Source organism: Mesocricetus auratus, unplaced genomic scaffold, assembly GCF_017639785.1.
Source record: "Mesocricetus auratus isolate SY011 unplaced genomic scaffold, BCM_Maur_2.0 Super-Scaffold_100020, whole genome shotgun sequence".
NCBI lineage: Eukaryota > Metazoa > Chordata > Mammalia > Rodentia > Cricetidae > Mesocricetus > Mesocricetus auratus.
The window spans coordinates 27,488,144-27,508,193 of NW_024429201.1; the positions used below are offsets into that span (position 1 = coordinate 27,488,144).

General features: G+C 40.1%; 1 protein-coding gene across 6 annotated transcripts in view; it reads left to right on the forward strand.

The window, feature by feature from the left end:
• The window catches only part of Atg10 (autophagy related 10), a 285,271-nt gene that overhangs the window by 9,871 nt on the left and 255,350 nt on the right, over positions 1–20,050 (forward strand). For 2 of the 6 annotated variants that reach the window (XM_021223386.2, XM_040729109.1), the window contains exons 1-2: positions 4,576–4,597; positions 7,817–7,932. In XM_021223386.2, coding sequence (XP_021079045.2) covers positions 7,828–7,932 — 105 coding nt within the window. In that variant the 5' untranslated portion in view covers positions 4,576–4,597; positions 7,817–7,827. Of the gene's footprint in view, positions 1–4,574; positions 4,598–6,126; positions 6,161–7,816; positions 7,933–20,050 lie in introns of those variants that run through there. The other 4 variants (XM_040729108.1, XM_021223407.2, XM_040729110.1 and 1 more) reach the window with 3 other exon arrangements.

Consider the following 20,050-nt stretch of genomic DNA (forward strand, 5'->3'; position numbering starts at 1 on the left):
AGAACACCAAGCTAGACAACCATCACACTTGAAGTAGATCAATGTCTAATTTTATGAGAAACTGCCATATTGGTTTCCATAGTGACTGTACAAATTAAACTCCCACCAGCAATGGAGGAGTGTTCCCCTTGCTCCACATCCTCTCCAACATAAATTGTCAGTAGTGTTTTTGATCTTAGCCTTTCTGATAGATGTAAGATGAAATAAATGTATGCTGAGGACCTAGTTCAGACCCATGTAGTCTCTCTGGTTGTTGGATCAGGATCTGAACCCCTATGAGCCCTGCTTAGTTGATTCTGTGGGTTTTTCTTGTGGTGCCCTTGATCCCTCTGGCTCCTACAATCCTTCTTCCCCTTTTTCCTCAGTTTTCCTTAAGTTCCACCTAATATTTGGCTATGGGTCTCTGCATCTGTTCCCATCAGTTGCTTGATGGAACCTCTCTCTAATGACAATTATTCTAGGTTCTGGTCTGTGAGTGTAGAACAATATCATTAGGAATAATTTATTTGCTTACTTACTTATTTATTTTTGCTGGTTGTGTTTGGCTGTATTGTAGGTCTTTGCACCATCTAGCCTCTGGTTCCTGGCCCCTCCAGACAGTGTCAGATGTGGGCTACCTCTCATATCATGGATTTTAGGTTAGACAAGCTGGCCACTGTGGGTTGACCACTCCCATAATTTCTGTGCCACCTTTACAATAGCACATTTTGTAGGCAGGACTAATTGTAAGTCTAAGGTTTTCTAGCTTGGTTGGCATCCCAGTCCTTCCACTGAAAGCCTTGGCCTGGTTACAGAAGATGGCTAGGTTAGGTTCTGTAGCCCCCATTACTAGAAGTCTAACTAGGGTCACATTCATAGACTCCTGGAAGTTTCCATTGCACTAGGTTTCTATCTCACCATCTAAATCCCGCCCCCTGCCAATCCCAGTCATCTCTCCCATTCCTTTCTCCCTTCATTCCCCCCAAACTGATCCCTCCTTTTCCCAACCCCACCTGCCCCGAGTCACCATCAAAATCTGTTCTGTTTTCCTTCCAGGGAGATCCATGCATTCTCCCTTGAGCCCTTAGTCTGTTGATTGTAGCGTAAGTTAGTATATACCATGCTTGTGTTTCTGGGTGTGGGTTACCTCACTCAGGATGATTATTTTAAAATTCCATACATTTACATTTGCTTGCAAACTTCATGATGTCATTGTTTTTAACAGCTGAGTAATACTCCACTTTATAAATGGGCTACATTTTCTTTATTCATTTTTTATTGAGGGGCATCTAGGTTGTTTCCAATATCTGGCTGTTATGAATAAAACTGCTATGAATATTGTTGAGCAAGTGTCCTTTTGGTAGGATGGAGCATCCTTTGGATATATGCCAGGAGTAGTATAGCTAGGTCTTGAGGTAGATCAATGTCTAATTTTATGAGAAACTGCCATATTGATTTCCATAGTGGCTGTACAAGTTACACTCCCACCAGCAATGGAGGAGTGTTCTCCTTGCTCCACATCCTCTCCAACATAAATTGTCAGTAGTGTTTTTGATCTTAGCCATTCTGATAGATGTAAAATGAAGTGACTGTCGAGGAACATTTCTTTAAGTGTTTCTTTGCCATTTGAGTTTCCTCTGTTGAAAACTCTGTTTAGATCTGTACCCCATTTTTAACTGGATTATTTGGTTTGTTGTTGTCTAGTTTCTTGAGTTCTTTATATATTTTGGAGATTAATCCTCTGTTAGATGTGGAGTTGGTGAAAATCTTTTCCCATTTTGTAGGCTGATATCTGTCTGAATAATGGTATCCTTTGCCTTACAGAAGCTTTTCAATGTCATCACAATTTTTTAATTGTGGATCTTAGTTCTTATGATATAGGTGATCTGTTCAGGAAGCTGTCTTCTGTGCCAACATGTTCAAAACTGTTCCCCACTTTCTCTTCTGTCAGGTTCAGTGTATCTGGTTTTGTGTTGAGGTCTTTGGTCCACTTGGAGTTGAGTTTTATTCAGGGTGATAGATATGAATCCATTTCCATTCTTCTACATACCAACATCCAGTTGAACCAAAACTACCTGTTAAAGATGTATATTTTCTTTTTTCTGTTGTATTTCTTGTTTCTTCATTAAAAAAATCAGGTGTCCATGGGTGTGTCGATTTACATCAAATTCTGTTGATTGACCTGTCTGTTTCTATAGCAATACCATGTGGTTTTGTTACTCCAGCTCTGTAGTACAGTTTGAAATCAGGGATGGTGATACCTCTGGAAATTCTTTTATTGTATAGGATTGTTTCAGGTATACTGGGCTTTTTGTTTTTTCCATATGAAGTTGAGTATGGGTCTTTCAAGGTCTGTGGAGAATTGTGTTGGAATTTTGATGGGGACTGCATTGATTCTGTAGATTGCTTTTGGTAGGATGGTAATTATTACTATGTTAATCCTACCGATTCACTAGCATGGGAGATCTTTCCATCTTCTGTTCTCCTCTTCAGTTTCTTTCTTAAAGACTTCAAGGCTTTATCATACAGGCCTTTCATTTGTTTGGTTAGAGTCACCACAAGATATTTTATATTATTTGTGACTATTGATAATGGTATTGTTTGCCTGATTTCTTTCTCAGTTCATTTGTCATTTGTACATAGGAGGGATACTTTTTTTTTTTTTGAGTTAATCCCGTATCCAGTCACTTTGCTAAAGGTGTTTTTCAGCTATAGGAGTTCTTTGGTAGAATTTTTGGGGTCACTTATGTATACTATCATATCATCTGCAAATAGTGATACTTCAACTTCTTCCTTTCCAATTTTTATTACCTTGTTCTCCTTTGCTGTAACTAGAGCTTCTAGTACTACAATGAATAGGTATGGAGAGAATGGACAGCCTTGTCTTGTTTCTGACTTCAGTGGAATTGCTTTGAGTTTCTCTCCATTTAATTTGATATTGGCTATAGGCTTGCTGTAAGTTGCCTTTATTATGTTTATGTATGTCCCTTGTATCCCTGATCTCTCCAAAACTTTTATCATAAAAGGGTGTTGACTTTTGTCAAAGGTTTTTTTTTTCAGTATCTAATGAGATGATGATTTTTTCTTTTAGTAAGTTTATATGGTAGATTACATTGACAGATTTTTTTTTTTTGTATGCTGAACCATCCCTGCATTTCTGGTATGAAGCCTACTTGATCAATGAAAGTCAAAGTATTGGCTCAGGATCCCCAAGGCCAAGTTTTCAGCACAAAGGGGATTCATTTGCTCCAGAGGGACATAGGACAGGAAATAAGAGACAAACATAGGAGATAGAAGATAAAGGAGAAGGGGAAAGAAATAAGAGAGAGGGGGCAGGGATATTTGTCCAGGAGGGACAAAGAAATGCCTCTGGATAAAGGAATGACAGATGTGGTACATAGGAAAATGATGGTTTATAAAGGTAAAATGGGAAATCCTATTGTCTTAGTAGGGTTTCTATTGCTGTAAAGAGACACTGTGACCACTGCAACTCTTACAAAGGAAAAACATTTAATTGGGGTGACTTACATTTTCAGAGATTTAGTCCACTATCATCATGGTATGACATGGTAGCTTATAGTGAAAGACCCCAGCAGGGATACTTTCACGGAAGGGAGACCCGAACCCAAGGAACAACGAGACCACGAGCTTGGATGCAACAGCAAGAGGCTTTATTGATAACATACGGGTACCCGGGCGTCTCAGTCTCGGGGAACTGAGCGCGCCGAGCTGGGGACTCAGGGGTTCTTTTATAGCAAAAAGCGCAGTACAGAAGCGAGAAGCCTAGTAACAGGACCCTGATTGGGTAATGTAAATGTGGCTAGGGCTCAGAGCGCGGGCAGATAGAGGTTTTTCTTAAAACTCAAGTTTCGGCCCTTGGCCCTATCTGAGGAACAATTGGTCTCTGTGTTTGCTCAACCCTGCTGGGCTGGCCATCCGGTTGCTTCGCAGACACCCAGCAGCCTGTGTCCCTGGGCAGAGCTCCCTTCTGATAACAATGACTATTCAGCTGTGGGGACCTTGGGCTGAGCTCCCTTCTGATAGCAATGACTATTCAGCTGTGGGGGAAACGGAATTTTCCATAAGCCTCAGCTGCCTGTTTAGACTGGGCCAGGGTCTTTCAATAGGAAGACTGGTGCTGGAGAAGTGCTGGGAGTCCTACATCTTGACTTGCAGGCAACAGGAAGTGGTCTAAGTGTTAACACTGAGTTTGAGCAAAGGAGACTTCAAAGACTACCCCCATAGTGACACATTTCCTCCAACAAGGCCATACCTACTCCAACAAAGGTACACTTCTGAATAGTGCTACTCGCTTTGCAGGCCAATTATGTTCAAACTGCCACACCTGTGTTAGGATGGGGTGTTAAATTTTAATTGTGCTTGTTAATTAGGTGAGCTGAAGGGAGCTTCTGAATGCTGCACTTTAATACTTCTATGGCTGGATTTTGGTAGTCAGCCTCAGGAGGAGGAAGGGGCCAAATAAGTAAATAGACCTTGGGGGCCAGATTGAGGAATGTAATCTAATGGTTTTTAGCCAGGCAGAGGGAACCGGGGAGAGGGCAAGACCTGCCATCTGTCATGGTGGGTGATCTTTTTGTTGTGTTCTTGGATTTGGTTTGTAAGTATTTTGTTGAGTATTTTTGCAATGTTCATGAGAGAAATTGGTCTGTAATTCTTTCTTTGTTGAATATTTGTGTGGTTTGGGTATCAGGATGACTGTGGTCTCATAAAGTGTTAATTTGGCAATGTTCTTTTTGTTTTGTGTTTTATGGAATAATTTGAGGAGTATTGGTATTAGGTTTTCTTTGAAAATCTGGTAGAACTCTGCACTAAAACAGTCTAGACCTGGGCTCTTTTGGGTTGGGAGAGTTTTTTTGTTTTTGTTTTTTTGTGTTTTACGAGACAGGGTTTCTCTGTATTGTTTTGGAGGCTATCGGTCCAGCCCGGCCTCGAACTCACAGAGATCTGCCTGGCTCTGCCTCCCGAGTGCTGGGATTAAAGGCGTGCACCACCACCGCCTGGCTGGGTTGGGAGAGTTTTAATGACTGTTTCTATTTCTTTGTGGTTATAGGTCTATTTAAGTTGTTTATCTGATCTAGATTTAACTTTGTAAAGTGGTATCTATTGAGAAAATTGTTCATTTCTTTTAGATTTTCCAATTTTGTGGAGTACAGGGTTTTGAAGTCTAACATAATAATTCTTCTGATTTCATGGTGTCTGTTGTTTCACTTTTGATTTTGTTAGTTTGGATGTTCTGTCCTCTTGTTTAGTTAGTATGGATAAGGGCTTGTTGATCTTGTTGATGTTTTCAGAGAACCAACTCTCTGTTTCATTGATTCTTTATAACGTTCTCTTTGTTTCTATTTTATTTTGTTTTCCAGACAGGGTTTCTCTGTGAAACAGCCCTTGCTCTCCTGGAAGTCACTTTAGTAGATAGGGCTGGCCTTGAACTCACAGAGATCTGCCTGTCTCTGTTTGTTGACTGCTGGGATTAAAGGTGTGATCTACCACCCTGGGCTTGTTTCTAGTTTATTGATTTCAGCCCTCACCTTATTTCCTGAGGTCTACTTTTCTTGGGTGTTTTTTTAGGGGGGGGAGTTGTTTTGTTTTGTTTTGTTCTAGAGCTTTCTGGTGTGCTATTAGGTTGATAGTATGAGATTGCTGATTTTTTTTCTGAAGGCATTTAGTGCTATGAGCTTTCCTCTCAGCACCACTTTCATTGTGTCCCGTGAATATGAGTAAATTGTGCATTCATTTTCATTGAATCCTATGAAGTCTGTAATTTCTTTCCTTTTTTTAAAAAAGATTTTATTTCCTTATTACATATACAGTGTTCTACCTACATACCGGAATAGGATACCAGATTGAATTGTAGATGATTGTGAGCCACCATGTGGTTGCTGGGAATTGAACTCAGGACCTCTGGAAGAGCAGTCTTAAACTCTGAGCCATCTCTCCAGCACCTGTAATTTCTTTCTTTGTTTCTGCCTTGACCCCGTAGACATTCAGTAGAGTTTTCCAGTTTCCATGAGTTTGTAGAGTTTCTGTTGTTGTTGATATCCAGCTTTAATCTGTGGTTATTTCAATTTTTATTTCAATTTTCTTGTATCTGTTGAGACTTGCTTCGTGACGGAGTATGTGGCCAATTTTGGAGAAAATTCCATGAGGTGCTGAGAAGAAGGTATATTCTTTTGTATTTGGGTGAAATGTTCAGTAGAGATCTGTTAGGTTCATTTGGTTCATAAAGTTTGTTAGCTCCATTATTTCTCAGTTTAGTTTTTGTTCATTGGCGAGAGTTGGGTATTAAAGTCTCCTACTATCAATGTGTGATGTTTTGTCTTTTCTCTTGCTCTTTGAGGGGTCCACCACCCAGCTCTTATTCTTACTTATGAATGTCCAGCCTTAGCTTAGCTTGTTTCTAGCCAGCTTTTCTAACTTAAATTATCCCAGTCTACATTTTGCCTCTGGGCTTTTATCTTTCTTTATTTTATAAACCATTGTTTACATTTTACTCCATAGCTGCTGTGTGGCTGGCCCCTGATGCCCTTTCTCCTTTTTTCATTCCCCTCTTTCTGTTTATTCTCTCTGCTTGCCAGCCCGCCTATCCCTCTCCTGCCTAGCTACTGGCCATTCAGCTCTTTATTAAGCTAGTCAGTTGTTTTAGACAAGCAAAGTAACACAGCTTCACAGAGTTAAACAAATGTAATATATAAAAGAATGCAACACATCTTTGCATTATTAAACAAATATTCCACAGCATAAACAAATGTAACACATCTTAAAATACTATTCCACAACAGCAGGGGCTTTCTGCTGGCCTGTAGGCCAGTATCTGTATTCTGTGATGTCGCTAAACTTTTACAGCTTTTCCCATCTTCTCTTGGCCCGTTTTCTTTCCTGCCTAACCTGACTTCCGACCTGTGGCCACCAGTGTCTCTTCTGTCTTCCACTCTGCAACTGAATGAGCTCAGCCAACCTGCAGCTTTGCATCACAAACCCTCTCTCTGCTGGAGCTGAGCACTCCTGAGCACGTCACTGCAAACCTAGGGTCTCCAGCCTTACTGGAGCAATATTCTTGATGCTCACAGCTAATAACAACGAGTGTTTGTTACATCTAACTGTTCTCATTGAGAGGCCTCAACCACATGAACTGGCATTTTCTGTATGTGCTAGAATTCTTTCTGTAAACAATATTTTATGTTTTGAACAGCTTTCTACAGCAAATATGTATTTCTTGGTATGTCACATTTGTGAGTTTGATCTAGTAGTAATTAATTAACTTTATACCTTGGAAAGCAATTTCAAGCTTTGCAGCAGCACTTGCTGCAGGGTTGACCCTTCTAATTAAGTGTGAAGGGCAGTTGGCCTCCGTGCATCACTGTAACACTTCAGTGTAAGAGCTGAGGTAAGAAGCAGACGCGTTCTGAGGAACATGTTAGAGAGCATTGTCTTAGAATCAGGTAAAATTCACAGTGAGGATTTTTCTTACATCCAACATCACCACCCTGGTCATTATAAAAACAAACAACATCCCAGAATGTTTGGTTGAATGAGCCATTAATTTGTCGGATATATGTTTAGCATGTATGAGGCCCTGGGTTAAATGCCCAGTAATTCAAAAAGAAAACCAGACAAGAATCTCCCTTGAACAACCAAAAATCCAACAAAGAAGGCTCCATAGATAGAAACTGTTATAAGTGTAGGCTTTTAGGTTTTCTTGTCTAAATCACGAAGGAAGACAGGGCAAGAATATGGAAAGAGAACATTCTCACACCTGCCCCAGAGGACAGTTTCCATTGTCTTGTCCTCACTTAAGTGTCTCCTTTTTCTATTGCAGTTCTCCTTAACATGGAAGATGAGTTCTTTGGAGAAAAATGCTTCCAATATTATTGTGCAGAGTTCATCAAGCATTCACAACAGATAGGAGATGGTTGGGAATGGAAAACAGCCAAGGTAAGAGCAGGAAAAAGCATTTCTTTGTTTTTGTGTTTTGATAAGGGGTCTTAGTATGTGTCGTAGCTAGCCTGGTATTTTCTGTGTATCCCAGGCTGCCTTCAAACTCACAGAAGTCCTTCCACTCTGTCTCCCAAATGATGGGTCACAGGTATTTGTCATCACACCTGGCTACAACAGGGATTCCTATTTTCATGTTCAGCAGAGGGCTATTTATTTTTGTTATAAAAAACTCCTCAGTAATCGGAAGTAAGGTGTAAAAGTAGGGTTACAAAAGGCATAAAATTAAAAGCATTATTTAAAAACAGATGTTCATTTTATTATTCCAGCTATATATACTCATAATTATTTGGTTAATGAAGTGTTATCTAGAAAAGTCCTTAGGTGACCTTCATGAATTTATAGATAAGGACCCTTACAATATCAATTATTGCTATGTAAACAGATGTTTCTCTGGTGCTTCAAACCACATGTTTACATTATAAGTGTTTGTTCTTTCTCCCTGTTGGTTTTGAGAAACTTCATATGTTGTCAGAGATGGCAGTGACATCCTCTCTCCTAAGTACTGGGATCACAGGCTTGTGCGACCACACTGGCTACATCAAATACTTTTTTTTAGGACACTATTTTCGTCTAGAAAGTAATAGTAATCCTGAAATCAAGTATAGACCAGTGAATCTGAAATATATATGTCTTTTTTTAAAAAAAAGATTTATTTATTTGTTTGTTTGTTTATTATGTATCCAATGTTCTGCCTGCATGTAAGCCTGCTGGCCAGAAGAGGACACCAGATCTCATTATAGATGGTTGTGAGCCACCATGTGGTTGCTTGGAATTGAACTCAGGACCTATGGAAGGGCAGTCAGTGCTCTAACTCCTGAGACCTCTCTCCAGCCCCCAAATCTGAAAAATAAGGGATGTATGTTTGGGAATGTCTTAATGACATGAAAACATTGCAGAATATTTTTCCTTTTGATTCTATTCCAAAATAAAGTAAAAGCATTATTCACTCTTTTATTTCCATATATACAATTGGTGTTGCTTTCTGCTAAACGCTTTTTGAGCATTACCTGCAGTCTTTTTAGAGGCCGTTCCCCCTTCCTGACATTTCAGTTGGTTCTTGAGTGGCTCAGGCTCTTGCTCTCTGCATCATGGTTCAGCTTCCAGTGTGCATCTGAGAAACCTGAATGTCTTGTGCCAGATTTCCATGATTTAGAACTGAGCAGGGAGATGCAGGTCCTTAGTGGACCAGAATGTCGCCAGAAAGAAGCCATGGGTTCTCTGGGGTCATTTGCCTGACCCAGGCTCTGACTGGTTCTCAAATCGTCTCCCCTGGTGATTCAACAATCTTGTTTGTCTGAGACAGGGCCTCACTTGGTGGTGCATTCTGGCTTCTGCTTGCACACACTCTGGCTTGGTGGTACAGACTGGCTTTCTCTGCTGCAGGGTCTGGCTTCCACTCAAACAACCATGAGTTCCCAATAGGTCTGCCTGTTTCCCCTGAACTGGGATTACAGACATGAATCACAACAGCAAGGATCACAAACCTTTAAACCCTGAGGGGCACTTGCCGGCCCCCTATATGGGACAGTTGACTTTATTTATACCTTTTCTTAATTAATTTTGTTCTTGAGTACTTAATAGCTTTTAAATTTAAATTAGAAACAAGCTAGTTTTACTTGTCAGTCCAGTTCCCTCTCACTCCCCTCCTCCCCTGCCCCTCACCAACCCCTATCTCATCCCCTTTCTGCTCCCCAGGGAGGGTGAGGCCTTCCATGGGGATCTTCAAAGTCTCTCATGTCATTTGGAGTAGGGCCTAGACCCTCCCCCATGTGTCTAGGCTGAGAGAGTATCTAAGTGGAATGGGCTCTCAAAGTCCATTAGTTTACTAGGGATAAATACTGCTCGACTACCAGAGGCCTCATAGATTAGCCAGACCTCCAAACTGACATCCTCATTCAGGGGGTCTGTAACAGTCCTGTGCTGGTTTCCCAGCTATCAGTCTGGGGGTCCATGAGCTCCCCCTTGTTCAGGTCAGCTGTTTCTGTGGTTTTCTCCTATGCTCATCGCTCCTCCCTCTCTGCAACTGGATTCCAGTTTAGCTGGGGTGTCTGCTTCTGCTTCTATCAGCTACTGGATGAAGGCTCTAGGATAGCATATAAGGTAGTTGCCTATCTCATTATCGGAGAAGGGCATTTAAGGTAGCCTCTTCACTATTGCTCAGATTGTTAGTTGGGGTCATCCTTGTGGATTTCTGAACATTTCCCTAATGCCAGATTTCTGTTTAAAACTATAATGGCTCCCTCTATTATGGTATCTCTTTTCTTGCTTTCCTCCATTCTTCCCCTGACTCGATCTTCCTGCTCTCTCCTGTCTTCCTCTCCCCTCCTCTTCTCCCCTTCTCTTTCTTCTAACTCCCTCTCCCCTCCCCCCATGCTCCCAATTAGCTCAGGAGATCTTGTCCCTTTGTCCTTCTCTGGGGACCATGTATGTCTGTCTCTCTTAGGGTCCTTCTTGTTTCCTGGCTTCTCTGGTGGTGTGGATTGTAGGCTGGTAATCCTTTGCTCTATGTCTACAATCCATATATGAGAGAGTACATGCCATGTTTGTCTTTTTGTTACTGGGTTACCTCACTCAGGATGGTTTCTTCTAAGGTTCCATCCATTTACCTTCAAATTTCAGGATTCCATTGTTTTTTTCTGTCGAGTAGTACTCCATTGTGTAAATGTACCAAATTTTCTCCATCCACTCTTCAGCTGAGGGGCATCTAGGTTGCTTCCAGGTTCTGGCTATTACAAATAATGCTGCAATGAACATGGTGGAACAGACCTCCTTGTTGTATGAATGTGCATCTTTTGGGTATATGCCTAAGAGTGGAATTGCTGGGTCTTGTGGTAGGCTGATTCCCATTTTTCTGAGGAATCTCCATACTGATTTCCATAGTGGCTATATGAGTTGACACTCCCATCAGCAGTGGAGGAGTGTTCCCCTTTCTCCACATCCTCTCCTTCATAAACTGTCTTTGGTGTTTTTGATTTTAGCCATTCTGACAGGAGTAAGATGGTATCTCAGAGTTGTTTTGATTTTCATTTCCCTGATGGCTAAGGATGTTGAGCACTTTCTTATGTGCCTCTTGGCCATTTTAGCCTCCTCTATTGAGAATTCTCTATTTAATTCTGTACCCCACTTTTTAGTTGGATCATTTGGTGTTTTTATAACTAGATTCTTGAGTTCTTTGTATATTTTGGAAATCAGACCTCTGTCAAATATGGGGTTGATGAATATCTTTTCCCATTCTGTGGGCTGCCATTTTGTTTTGTTGACTGTGTCCTTTGCCTTAGAAAATCTTCTCAGTTTCAGGAGGTCCCATTTATTAATTGTTCATCTCAGTTTCTGTGCTACTAGACTTATGTTCAGGAAGCAGTCTCCTGTACCAATTTGTTCGAGGGTACCACCTACTTTCTCTTCTAGGAGGTTCAGTGTGACTGAATTTATGTTGAGGTCTTTGATCCATTTGAGCTTAAGTTTTGTGCATGGTGATAGATACCTGCAGTCTTCTACATGCCAGCATCCAGCTATGCCAGCACCAGTTGTTGAAGATGCTTTCTTTTTTCCATTGTATAATTTTAGCTTCTTTGTCAAAAATCAAGTGTTCATAGGTGTGTGGGTTAATATTGGGGTGTTCAATTCGATTCCATTGGTCTACCTGTCTATTTTTGTGCTGATACCAAGCACTATAGCTTTACAATAGAGCTTGAAGTCAGGGATGGTGATGCCTCCGGATAGTCCTTTATTGTACAGGGTTGTTTTGTCTATCCTGGGTCTTTTGTTTTTCCTTATAAAGTTGAGAATTGTTCTTTCAAGGTCTGTGAAGAAATGTACCGGTATTTTGATGGGGATTCCACTGAATCTGTAGATTGCTTTTAGCAAGATTGCCATTTTTAGTATGTTGATCCTGCCTATCCAAGAGCATGGGAGGTCTTTCCATTTCCTGGTGTCTTCTTTAATTTCTTTCTTTAAAGACTCAAAGTTCTTGCTATACAGGACTTTCACTTGTTTAGTTATCGTTACCCCCAGGTATTTTATGTTGTTTGTGACAATTGTAAAGGGTGATTCTCTGATTTCTTTCTCAGCCCTTTTATCATCTGTATATAGTAGGGCTACTGATTTTCTTGAGTTGATCGTGTATCCTGCCAGGTTGTTGAAGGTGTTTAGCAGTTGCAAGAGTTCCTGGTAGAGTTTTTTGGGTCACTATGTGTAAACTATCATATCATCTGCAAATAGTGAAAGTTTGACCTCTTCCTTTCCAATTTGTATCCCCTTGATCTCTTTTTGTTGTCTTATTGCTCTAGCTAGAATTTCAAGTACAATATTGAAGAGGTATGGGGAGAGGGGACAGCCTTGCCTTGTTTCTGATCTTAGAGGAATTGCCTTGAGTTTCTCTCCATTCATTTTGATGTTGGCTGTTGGTTTGCTGTATATAGCTTTTATGATGTTTAGGTATGTACCTACTATCCCAGGTCTCTCCAAGACCTTTATTATGAAGGGGTGTTGGATTTTCCAAAGACTTTTTCAGCATCTAGTGAGATGATCATGTGATTTTTGTTTCTCAGTTTGTTTATATGGTGGAAAACATTGATGGATTTTCATATGTTGAACCATCCCTGCATTCCTGGAATGAAGCCTACTTGATCATGGTGGATGAGGTTTCTGATGTGTTCTTGGATCCAATTTGCCATTATTTTATTGAGTATTTTTGCATCAATGTTCATGAGGGATATTGGTCTGAAGTTTTCTTTCTTAGTAGTGTCTTTGTGTGGCTTGGGTATCAATGTTATTGAAGCCTTGTAAAAAGAGTTTGGCAAAAGATCCTTTTGCTTCTATTGCATGGAATACTTTGAGGAGAATTGGTATAACCTGTTCTTTGAATTTCTGGTAAAATTCTGCACTGAAGCCATCTGGTCCTGGGCTTTTTATGGTAGGGAGACTTTTGATGACTGCTTCTATTTCCTTAGGTGTTATAGGACTATTTAAATTGCTTATCTGTTCTTGATTTAATTTTGGTAAGTGATATTTATCCAGAAAATTGTCCATTTCCTTTAAATTTCAAATTTTGTGGAGTACAGCTTTTCAAAATATGACTTGATGATTCTCTGGATTTCCCCAGTATCCGTTGTTATGTCTCCCTTTTCATTTCTGATTTTGTTAATTTGCATGTTCATACTCTGCCTTTTGGTAAGTTTGGATAACTTGTTGATTTTCTCAAATAACCAACTCTTTGTTACATTGATTCTTTGTATCGTTTTCCTAGTTTCTACTTTATTTTTTCATCCCTCAATTTAATTATTTCTTGGCGTTTCCTCCTCTGGGGTGAGTTTGCTTCCTTTTTTTCTAGAGCTTTCAGTTGTGCTGTTAATTCTCTAGTGTGACTATTTTCTAGTTTCTTCATGTGGACACTTAGTGCTATGAAGTTTCCTCTTAGCACTGCTTTCAAAGTGTCCCATAAGTTTGGATATGTTGTGTCTTCATTCTCATTGAATTCTAGGAAGTCTTTAATTTCTTTTTTATTTCTTCTTTGACTCAGGAGTGGTATAATAGTGTATTATTCAATTTCCATAAGTTTGCAGGGTTTCTGTGGTTTGTGTTATTGTTGAATTCTACCTTTAAGGCATGATGATCTGATAAGATACATGGAGTTATTCCAATTTTTTGTACCTGTTGAGGTTTGCTATGTTGCCAAGTATGTGGTCGATTTTTGAGAAGGTTCCGTGTGGAGCTCAGAAGAAGGTATATTCTTTTGTGTTTGGATGGAGAGTTCTGTAGATGTCTCTTAAACCCAATTGGGTCATAACATCTATTAGGTCCTTCATATCCTTGTTAAGTTTCTGTCTTGTGGTCCTGTCTAGTGGTGAGAGTGGGGTGTTGAAGTTTCCCACTACAAGTATGTGAGGTTTTATATGTGCTTTGAGTTTTTGTAATGTTTCTTTTATGAATGTGGATGGTTTTGTATTTGGGGCATAGATGTTCAGAATTGAGACTTCATCTTGGTTGATTTCTCCTGTGATGAGTATGAAGTGACCTCCTTCATCTCTTTTGATTGATTTTAGTTTAAAGTCTAATTTGTTAGATATTAGGATTGCTACCCCCGCTTGTTTCTTGGGTCCATTTGATTGGAATATCTTTTCCCAACCTTTTACTCTGAAATAACGTCTGTCTTTGAAGCTGAGGTATATTTCTTGTATGCAGCAGAAGGATGGATTCTGTCTTCGAATCCATTCTGTTAACCTGTGACTTTTTATGGGTGAGTTAAGACCATTAATAATGAGAGAATTTAATGACCATTGATAGCTCATTCTTGTTTGTTTTGTAATAGTTGTTGTTGTTGGAATTATATGTGGATTCCCGCCACTTTTTCTTTTGCCTGTTGGTAAAAGGTGATTATCTATTTCCTATGTTTTTCTGGTAGTAGTTAACTTCCTTGGGTTGGAGTTTTGCTTCCAGAATTTTCTGTAGGGCTGTGTTAGTGGATATGTATTGTTTAAATCTGGTTTTGTCATGGAATATCTTGTTTTCTCCATCTATAGTGATTGAAAGCTTTGCTGGGTATAGCAGTCTGGGCTGGCATCCGTGGTCTCTTAATGTTGGTAGAATATCTATCCAGGACCTTCTGGCTTTCATAGTTTCCATGGAGACGTCAGATGTAATTCTGATAGGTTTGCCTTTATATGTAACTTGGCCTTTTTCCCTAGCTGCTCTTAATATTCTTTCTTTATTCTTTATGTTTGGGGTCTTGATTATTATGTTTCTAGGGGATTTTTTTTTTTTAGTCCACTCTATTTGGTGTTCTGTAGGCTTCTTGTACTTTCATTGGCATGTCTTTCATTAGGTTGGGAACATTTTCTTCTATTATTTTGTTGAATATGTTTTCTGGCCCTTTGAGGTGGGTTTCTTCACCTTCTTCTATACCTATTATTCTTAAGTTTGGTCTTTTCATGGTGTCCCATATTTCCTGGATATTTTGTGTTAGGGATTTGTTGGACTTAAATTTTTATTTGGTCAATGAAACTAATTCCCCTAGTGTATCTTCAACACCTGAGATTCTCTCTTTCATTTCTTGTATTCTGTTGGTTATTCTTGCATCTGTAGTACTTGACTGTTTTCCCAGCTTTTCTATTTCCAGCATTCCTTCAGACTGTGGTTTTTTTTTTATTGTTTCTATTTCAGATTTCAGCCCTTGCACTGTTTGAATTGTTTCTTGTAATTTTTGTTTTGTCTTTTGCTCCATTTCTTGCATGTTATGGATTGTTTTTTCTTCCATCTCCTTAAGGGATTTTCTCATATCCTCTTTGAGGGCCTCTATCATTTACATGAAGTTGTTTTTTATGTCATTCTCTTCTAGTTCATTTGTGTTGGGGTGTTCCAGTCTTGTTGATGTAGGGTCTCTGGACTCCGGCGGTGTCATATTGGTCTTTCTGTTGCTCCTTGTGTTTTTATATTGTCTCCTTCCCATCCGTTCTTGCAGTGGGTTCCAGAGGGTGCCTCTTTCTCTACTGATGTGTGTGGGACTAGGGTTCCCTTCTGTTGGGTGTCGGCAAGTCCACTGTTCTGGTAGCTCTCCACTTCCTGGTCTCATGGGTGGAAAAAGGGACTAGGATGCTGAGGTGCTTTGGATCCCACTGGGATGGATGGGAGCCCCAGTGGTAGACCCCAGGCACAGGAGAGTAGTCTGGAGACAGGCCCTGATAGTCTTTGTCACGTGGGTGGAGCAGGAGACTAGGATGCTAGGGTGAGTTTGCTCCTGCGGCTGAGATGGAAGCCGCTGTGGCAGTCCCCGAGCACTGGCAGCCAGTCTAGTCCTAGTTCCGTGGGTGGAGCAGGAAACTATGGTAGTTTGGCTCCTGCTGCCTCTGCCGGGATGGAAGCCTCAGTGGCACAGGCCAGGTCCAGGCAGGCGGTCTGGAAATGGGCCCTGGTTTACCTGGACCCGTAGGTAGGGCAGGAGACTAGGGAGAGTTGGCTCCTGCTGCTGGGTTGGAAAACGCAGCTGTAGACCCAAGCACAGGCAGCCAGTCTAGTCCTCGTTATCTTTATTTTTAATATCTTATTATGAAAAATTCCAGCATACAACACTAGAGAGAAACATATAATGAATTTCTATGTACCTATCACCTGGCTCCCTCAGTTATCAACTCACAGCCAGAAATGTGGTGTTTCAAAGCATCTGTGTGTATATAAAATGATGTAATATGTCTCAACTTAATTGACTTGACTTGTTTTGTTTTTCCCCTCGTGCCTTCAAATGATAGGTTTTCCAAGTGAACTCTGCAAATTTATTTAGTATCATATACTAAAACAAATGAAAACTCTTGAGCTCCAAAAGAAAAAAAATGTTATTTTTATACATTTGTATTGACTTAATTTAAAAAGTGTTGTAAAATACATGTGACACAGGGTTTACTCTTTTAACCATCCTAGACTTGTCATCATTCAGTGCTCTTGAGTTCGTTTACGTTGCTGTGTAAGCACGCTCCTGAGTTTCACCTTCCTAACCACCAACTCCCTTCTGCCTCTCTGGATCTGACTGTTAGAGGCATATTGTGCCCTGGTAGAATCAAACAGTATTTTTTTTAATAACTGGCTTCTGTCATTTTCCCGAAATGTCTTCAAGGTTAACCTACTATTTCCATAAATTTTGATCTATAATTTAATGAAGTAGAGAGCTAGAAAGAGAATGTATTTGGCATGGGTCTCTGTTGCATTCTGGCATCTTGAATATATAGGTTTCTTTTTTTTTTTTTGGAAAGGGATTGCAAATTCTTTTGTTTATGACATACATTATTAAGGAGGATTAAAACTATTTTCTGTGGGACTGAAGAAATGCTTCTGGTGTTAAGAGTGTCTGGTATTCTTTCTTGGGATCAGAGTTGGATTCTCAGCACGCAGGTCAGGTGGCTCACGGCTTCAGGGGCTCTGCTGCCCTCTTCTGACCTCTCTGGGTACTCACAGCTACTTTGTATACCCCCACAGACAACGTGTGCATGCATACACATAATTCAAAGTCAAGTAGTCCTTAGGAATATTTCCCATGTACATATCCAGTTTGCTGATAGATAAACATATCAGAAATACAATCAAATTATATAGTGAACAATTTACTTGTTACAAAATTTGCCCATTCACTTTTTCTTTTGAAGTTTTGCTGTTTCCCAAGCTGGTCTAACACACGGGCTCTTGAGTGACCCTCGTGTTTCAGTTTCTAAACAGTTGTGATCACAGGTGCAGACTCACACAACATAAGCCATCTAAAGCTGTATTGTTTCTACATTAACCTCTTGGAAGTAGTTCTTGTCATCCCAAAGGTGAAATATTAACTATCCTCTTAAAATGTCACTGTCTGTATGTATTATTTACTTCTCTGTTGCTGTGATAAAGTACCATGTCCAAAAGCAATTTAGGGAATAAAGGGTTTATTTTAGATTACATTTCTAGAAGGATAGTGTCTGCAGTGGTTGGGAAGGCATGGCATGGCAGCAGGAGCAGGAAGCTGGCTGACCACATTTTCACCCACACAGGAAGTAAAGAGCAAGCAGGAAGTAAGGTGAGGCTATAAACCCTTGAACCCTGTCCCCAATAACATATTTCCTCCAGCAACACTCTGTCAGGAAAGGGTTCCCCAGATAGTCCGACAACAAGGAGCAAGTATTTAAATGTGTGAATTTATGGTGACAAACCATAATTTTGTCTGACTACCATGCTGTATATACTGCATCCAATGATGAACTAAAATTTAGTGACACTTTTAAAGTTTACTGAAAGACACTTCCCAGTGATTTTTAATAACAATGTTGCTTTATATGAGTAACAGATAAATTCATGTGTGGGCTGTGGTGGTACAGGCCCAACACTTTGGAGGCTGGGACAGGAGGACCACATCTTTGAGGGCAGTTTTGGCTACATCACTGGATCTTGTTCCAAAGGCCAAACCAAACTGAACCCCCACCACTACCACCAAAACAAAAAACCATGTGTTAGTTTGCAAGACTTAATTTTTATTCTTCTAATTTGTTTTATAGATTTACATATCCTCTTACTAATAATTGTTTCCTGGGGGTTGTGATCATAGATGTATTTGTTTAGTCATTCACTGTTAGTGAAATATTTCTGGCTCAAAATCTCACTAATAATGATGAAGTATATTACACTCATGTCTCTTGGGATTAGATTTTAAAAAATTATCTTTGGAGACTAGGAGAAAAATGTACTTAGATGTGTGTGCTATGGTTTGATTTTGTATTCACAGCTTACTGGGTATTGTGATATGATTTGTGTCATAAGCATGTACAAGTCTTTAGTGACCATTTCAGGAAGTACTGGTTGTACCACTTGTAATTAGATAATTTCCAAGACCATTTTAAAAAATATTACCAAGAGTATAAGAAAGGAAAGCTATAATATTTTTGCAAGTTTATACATTTAAATTTAAATAATGGTAGTAATTATGCCAGTTTAACAAATAAGAGCATGAGTTTAGTTATAGTGATGACCTAGCTAACTGGGGAGGTTGCAGTCTGCATCTCAAAAGTTTTCTAGGAAGGTTGTCTTGTAGTAGTCTTGGCAAGCTTAGGATCTGTGGAATATTAAACAAAGCCAAAAGATTTGATATTACATATACGTAAACGGAGGTAGAGTTTTCCTGTCCTGACCACCCATACCCAAATAAACATACAGAAGCTTATATTAATTACAAAATACTCAGCCAATAGCTCAGGCTTAGTACTAAACTAGCTCTTACATCTAAATTAACCTATTTCTATTAGTCTATGTATTGCTACATGGCACATGGCTTTACCTGTCATCTTGCATCTTGGGCAGCTTGCTGGTGTTTCTCTGAGCTCTACCCTTCTTCATCCTAGTCTTCAAATTTGATTGTCCCATCGAACTTTATCCTGCCTTGTTATAGACCAGTCAGCTTTATTATTAACCAGTGAGAGTAATAAATATTCCAGTGTACAGAAGGATTATCCCATAGCATACATATGTGTATTTGTGTATGTATATATATATGTATATATGTGATTTTCTATATATAAAACTACATATGTATATGCAGTTTCAAAGGCCAATTTACTAATTTATAATAAGACTATATGATGTAATATTCCTTTCAGTATGATGGTACATTTTTGCTTTATAAATAGTCACATGAGGCTAGTGTTGTGTGACAACTTTTCCTCACAGGTCTATTCACCCTAGGCAGGGGTCTCATGACAGACCAAGGTATGGATACTGCCAGAGTCCAAGTTAGTGAACCTGTGGGTTTTGTTGGGGTTACTTAACGGGAGTATGGTTGATGGGTACTTACAGGAGCAGAAATGACTCAAAGACAGCTTCATAGCCAATGCCCACCCCAGCATGGGTGACGGTACACAAAAGCCTGCAAACCTGGGGCACACTGCACAGCCTCTGGGCAGCTCAGCAGGTTAGAGAGTGCCCTTCCCAGGTGCCTTGGTCGTTCTAACCCTCTACAAGGCAGCTCAGCTGGTTTCTGCTTCTTCCAGGTCTGGTCTCAGAGTCTTTTCTGAAGCTCAGCTAGTCTGAGTCTTCTTTGCTGCCTAGCTTCCTTCTGTCTGGTGGGGAGGAGTCTCAGCTTTTATTGCTTCCTCTGAGAGGGAGGAGCCCAGTGAATCTGATCTGTTTCAGGGACTTCCTGAAGCTATTTTGAGCTGTTTACTTTCCTGCTTTAGGAGTTTCCTGCAGGAAGAAATACTTTAGGAGGAAACTGATACCCAACAGCTGCCGAGATAGTTGGGTAGAGTTTGCACTGTTTTTGTGGGTGACCAAATCTCCATTGTGTGAACATGAATGAGTACAAATTCTCATGCATAGTTAGATGAATGAATATCTAATGACTTGATGCCTTGTTTTATAATATGGATTGCCTTACCTGTGAGGACCTGTGGTTTAAATGTGTAAGGTTAAGACTCCTTTCCTACTTTTTTGCAACAGGCTCTTACATACTCCAGGCTGGTCCCACACTTGCCTTCACTCTGCGTCAGTCCCATGCTAGGCTCCCAGGCAGGCCCTACTATGTCCAGCCAGGCTTCCACCTTTCCCATGG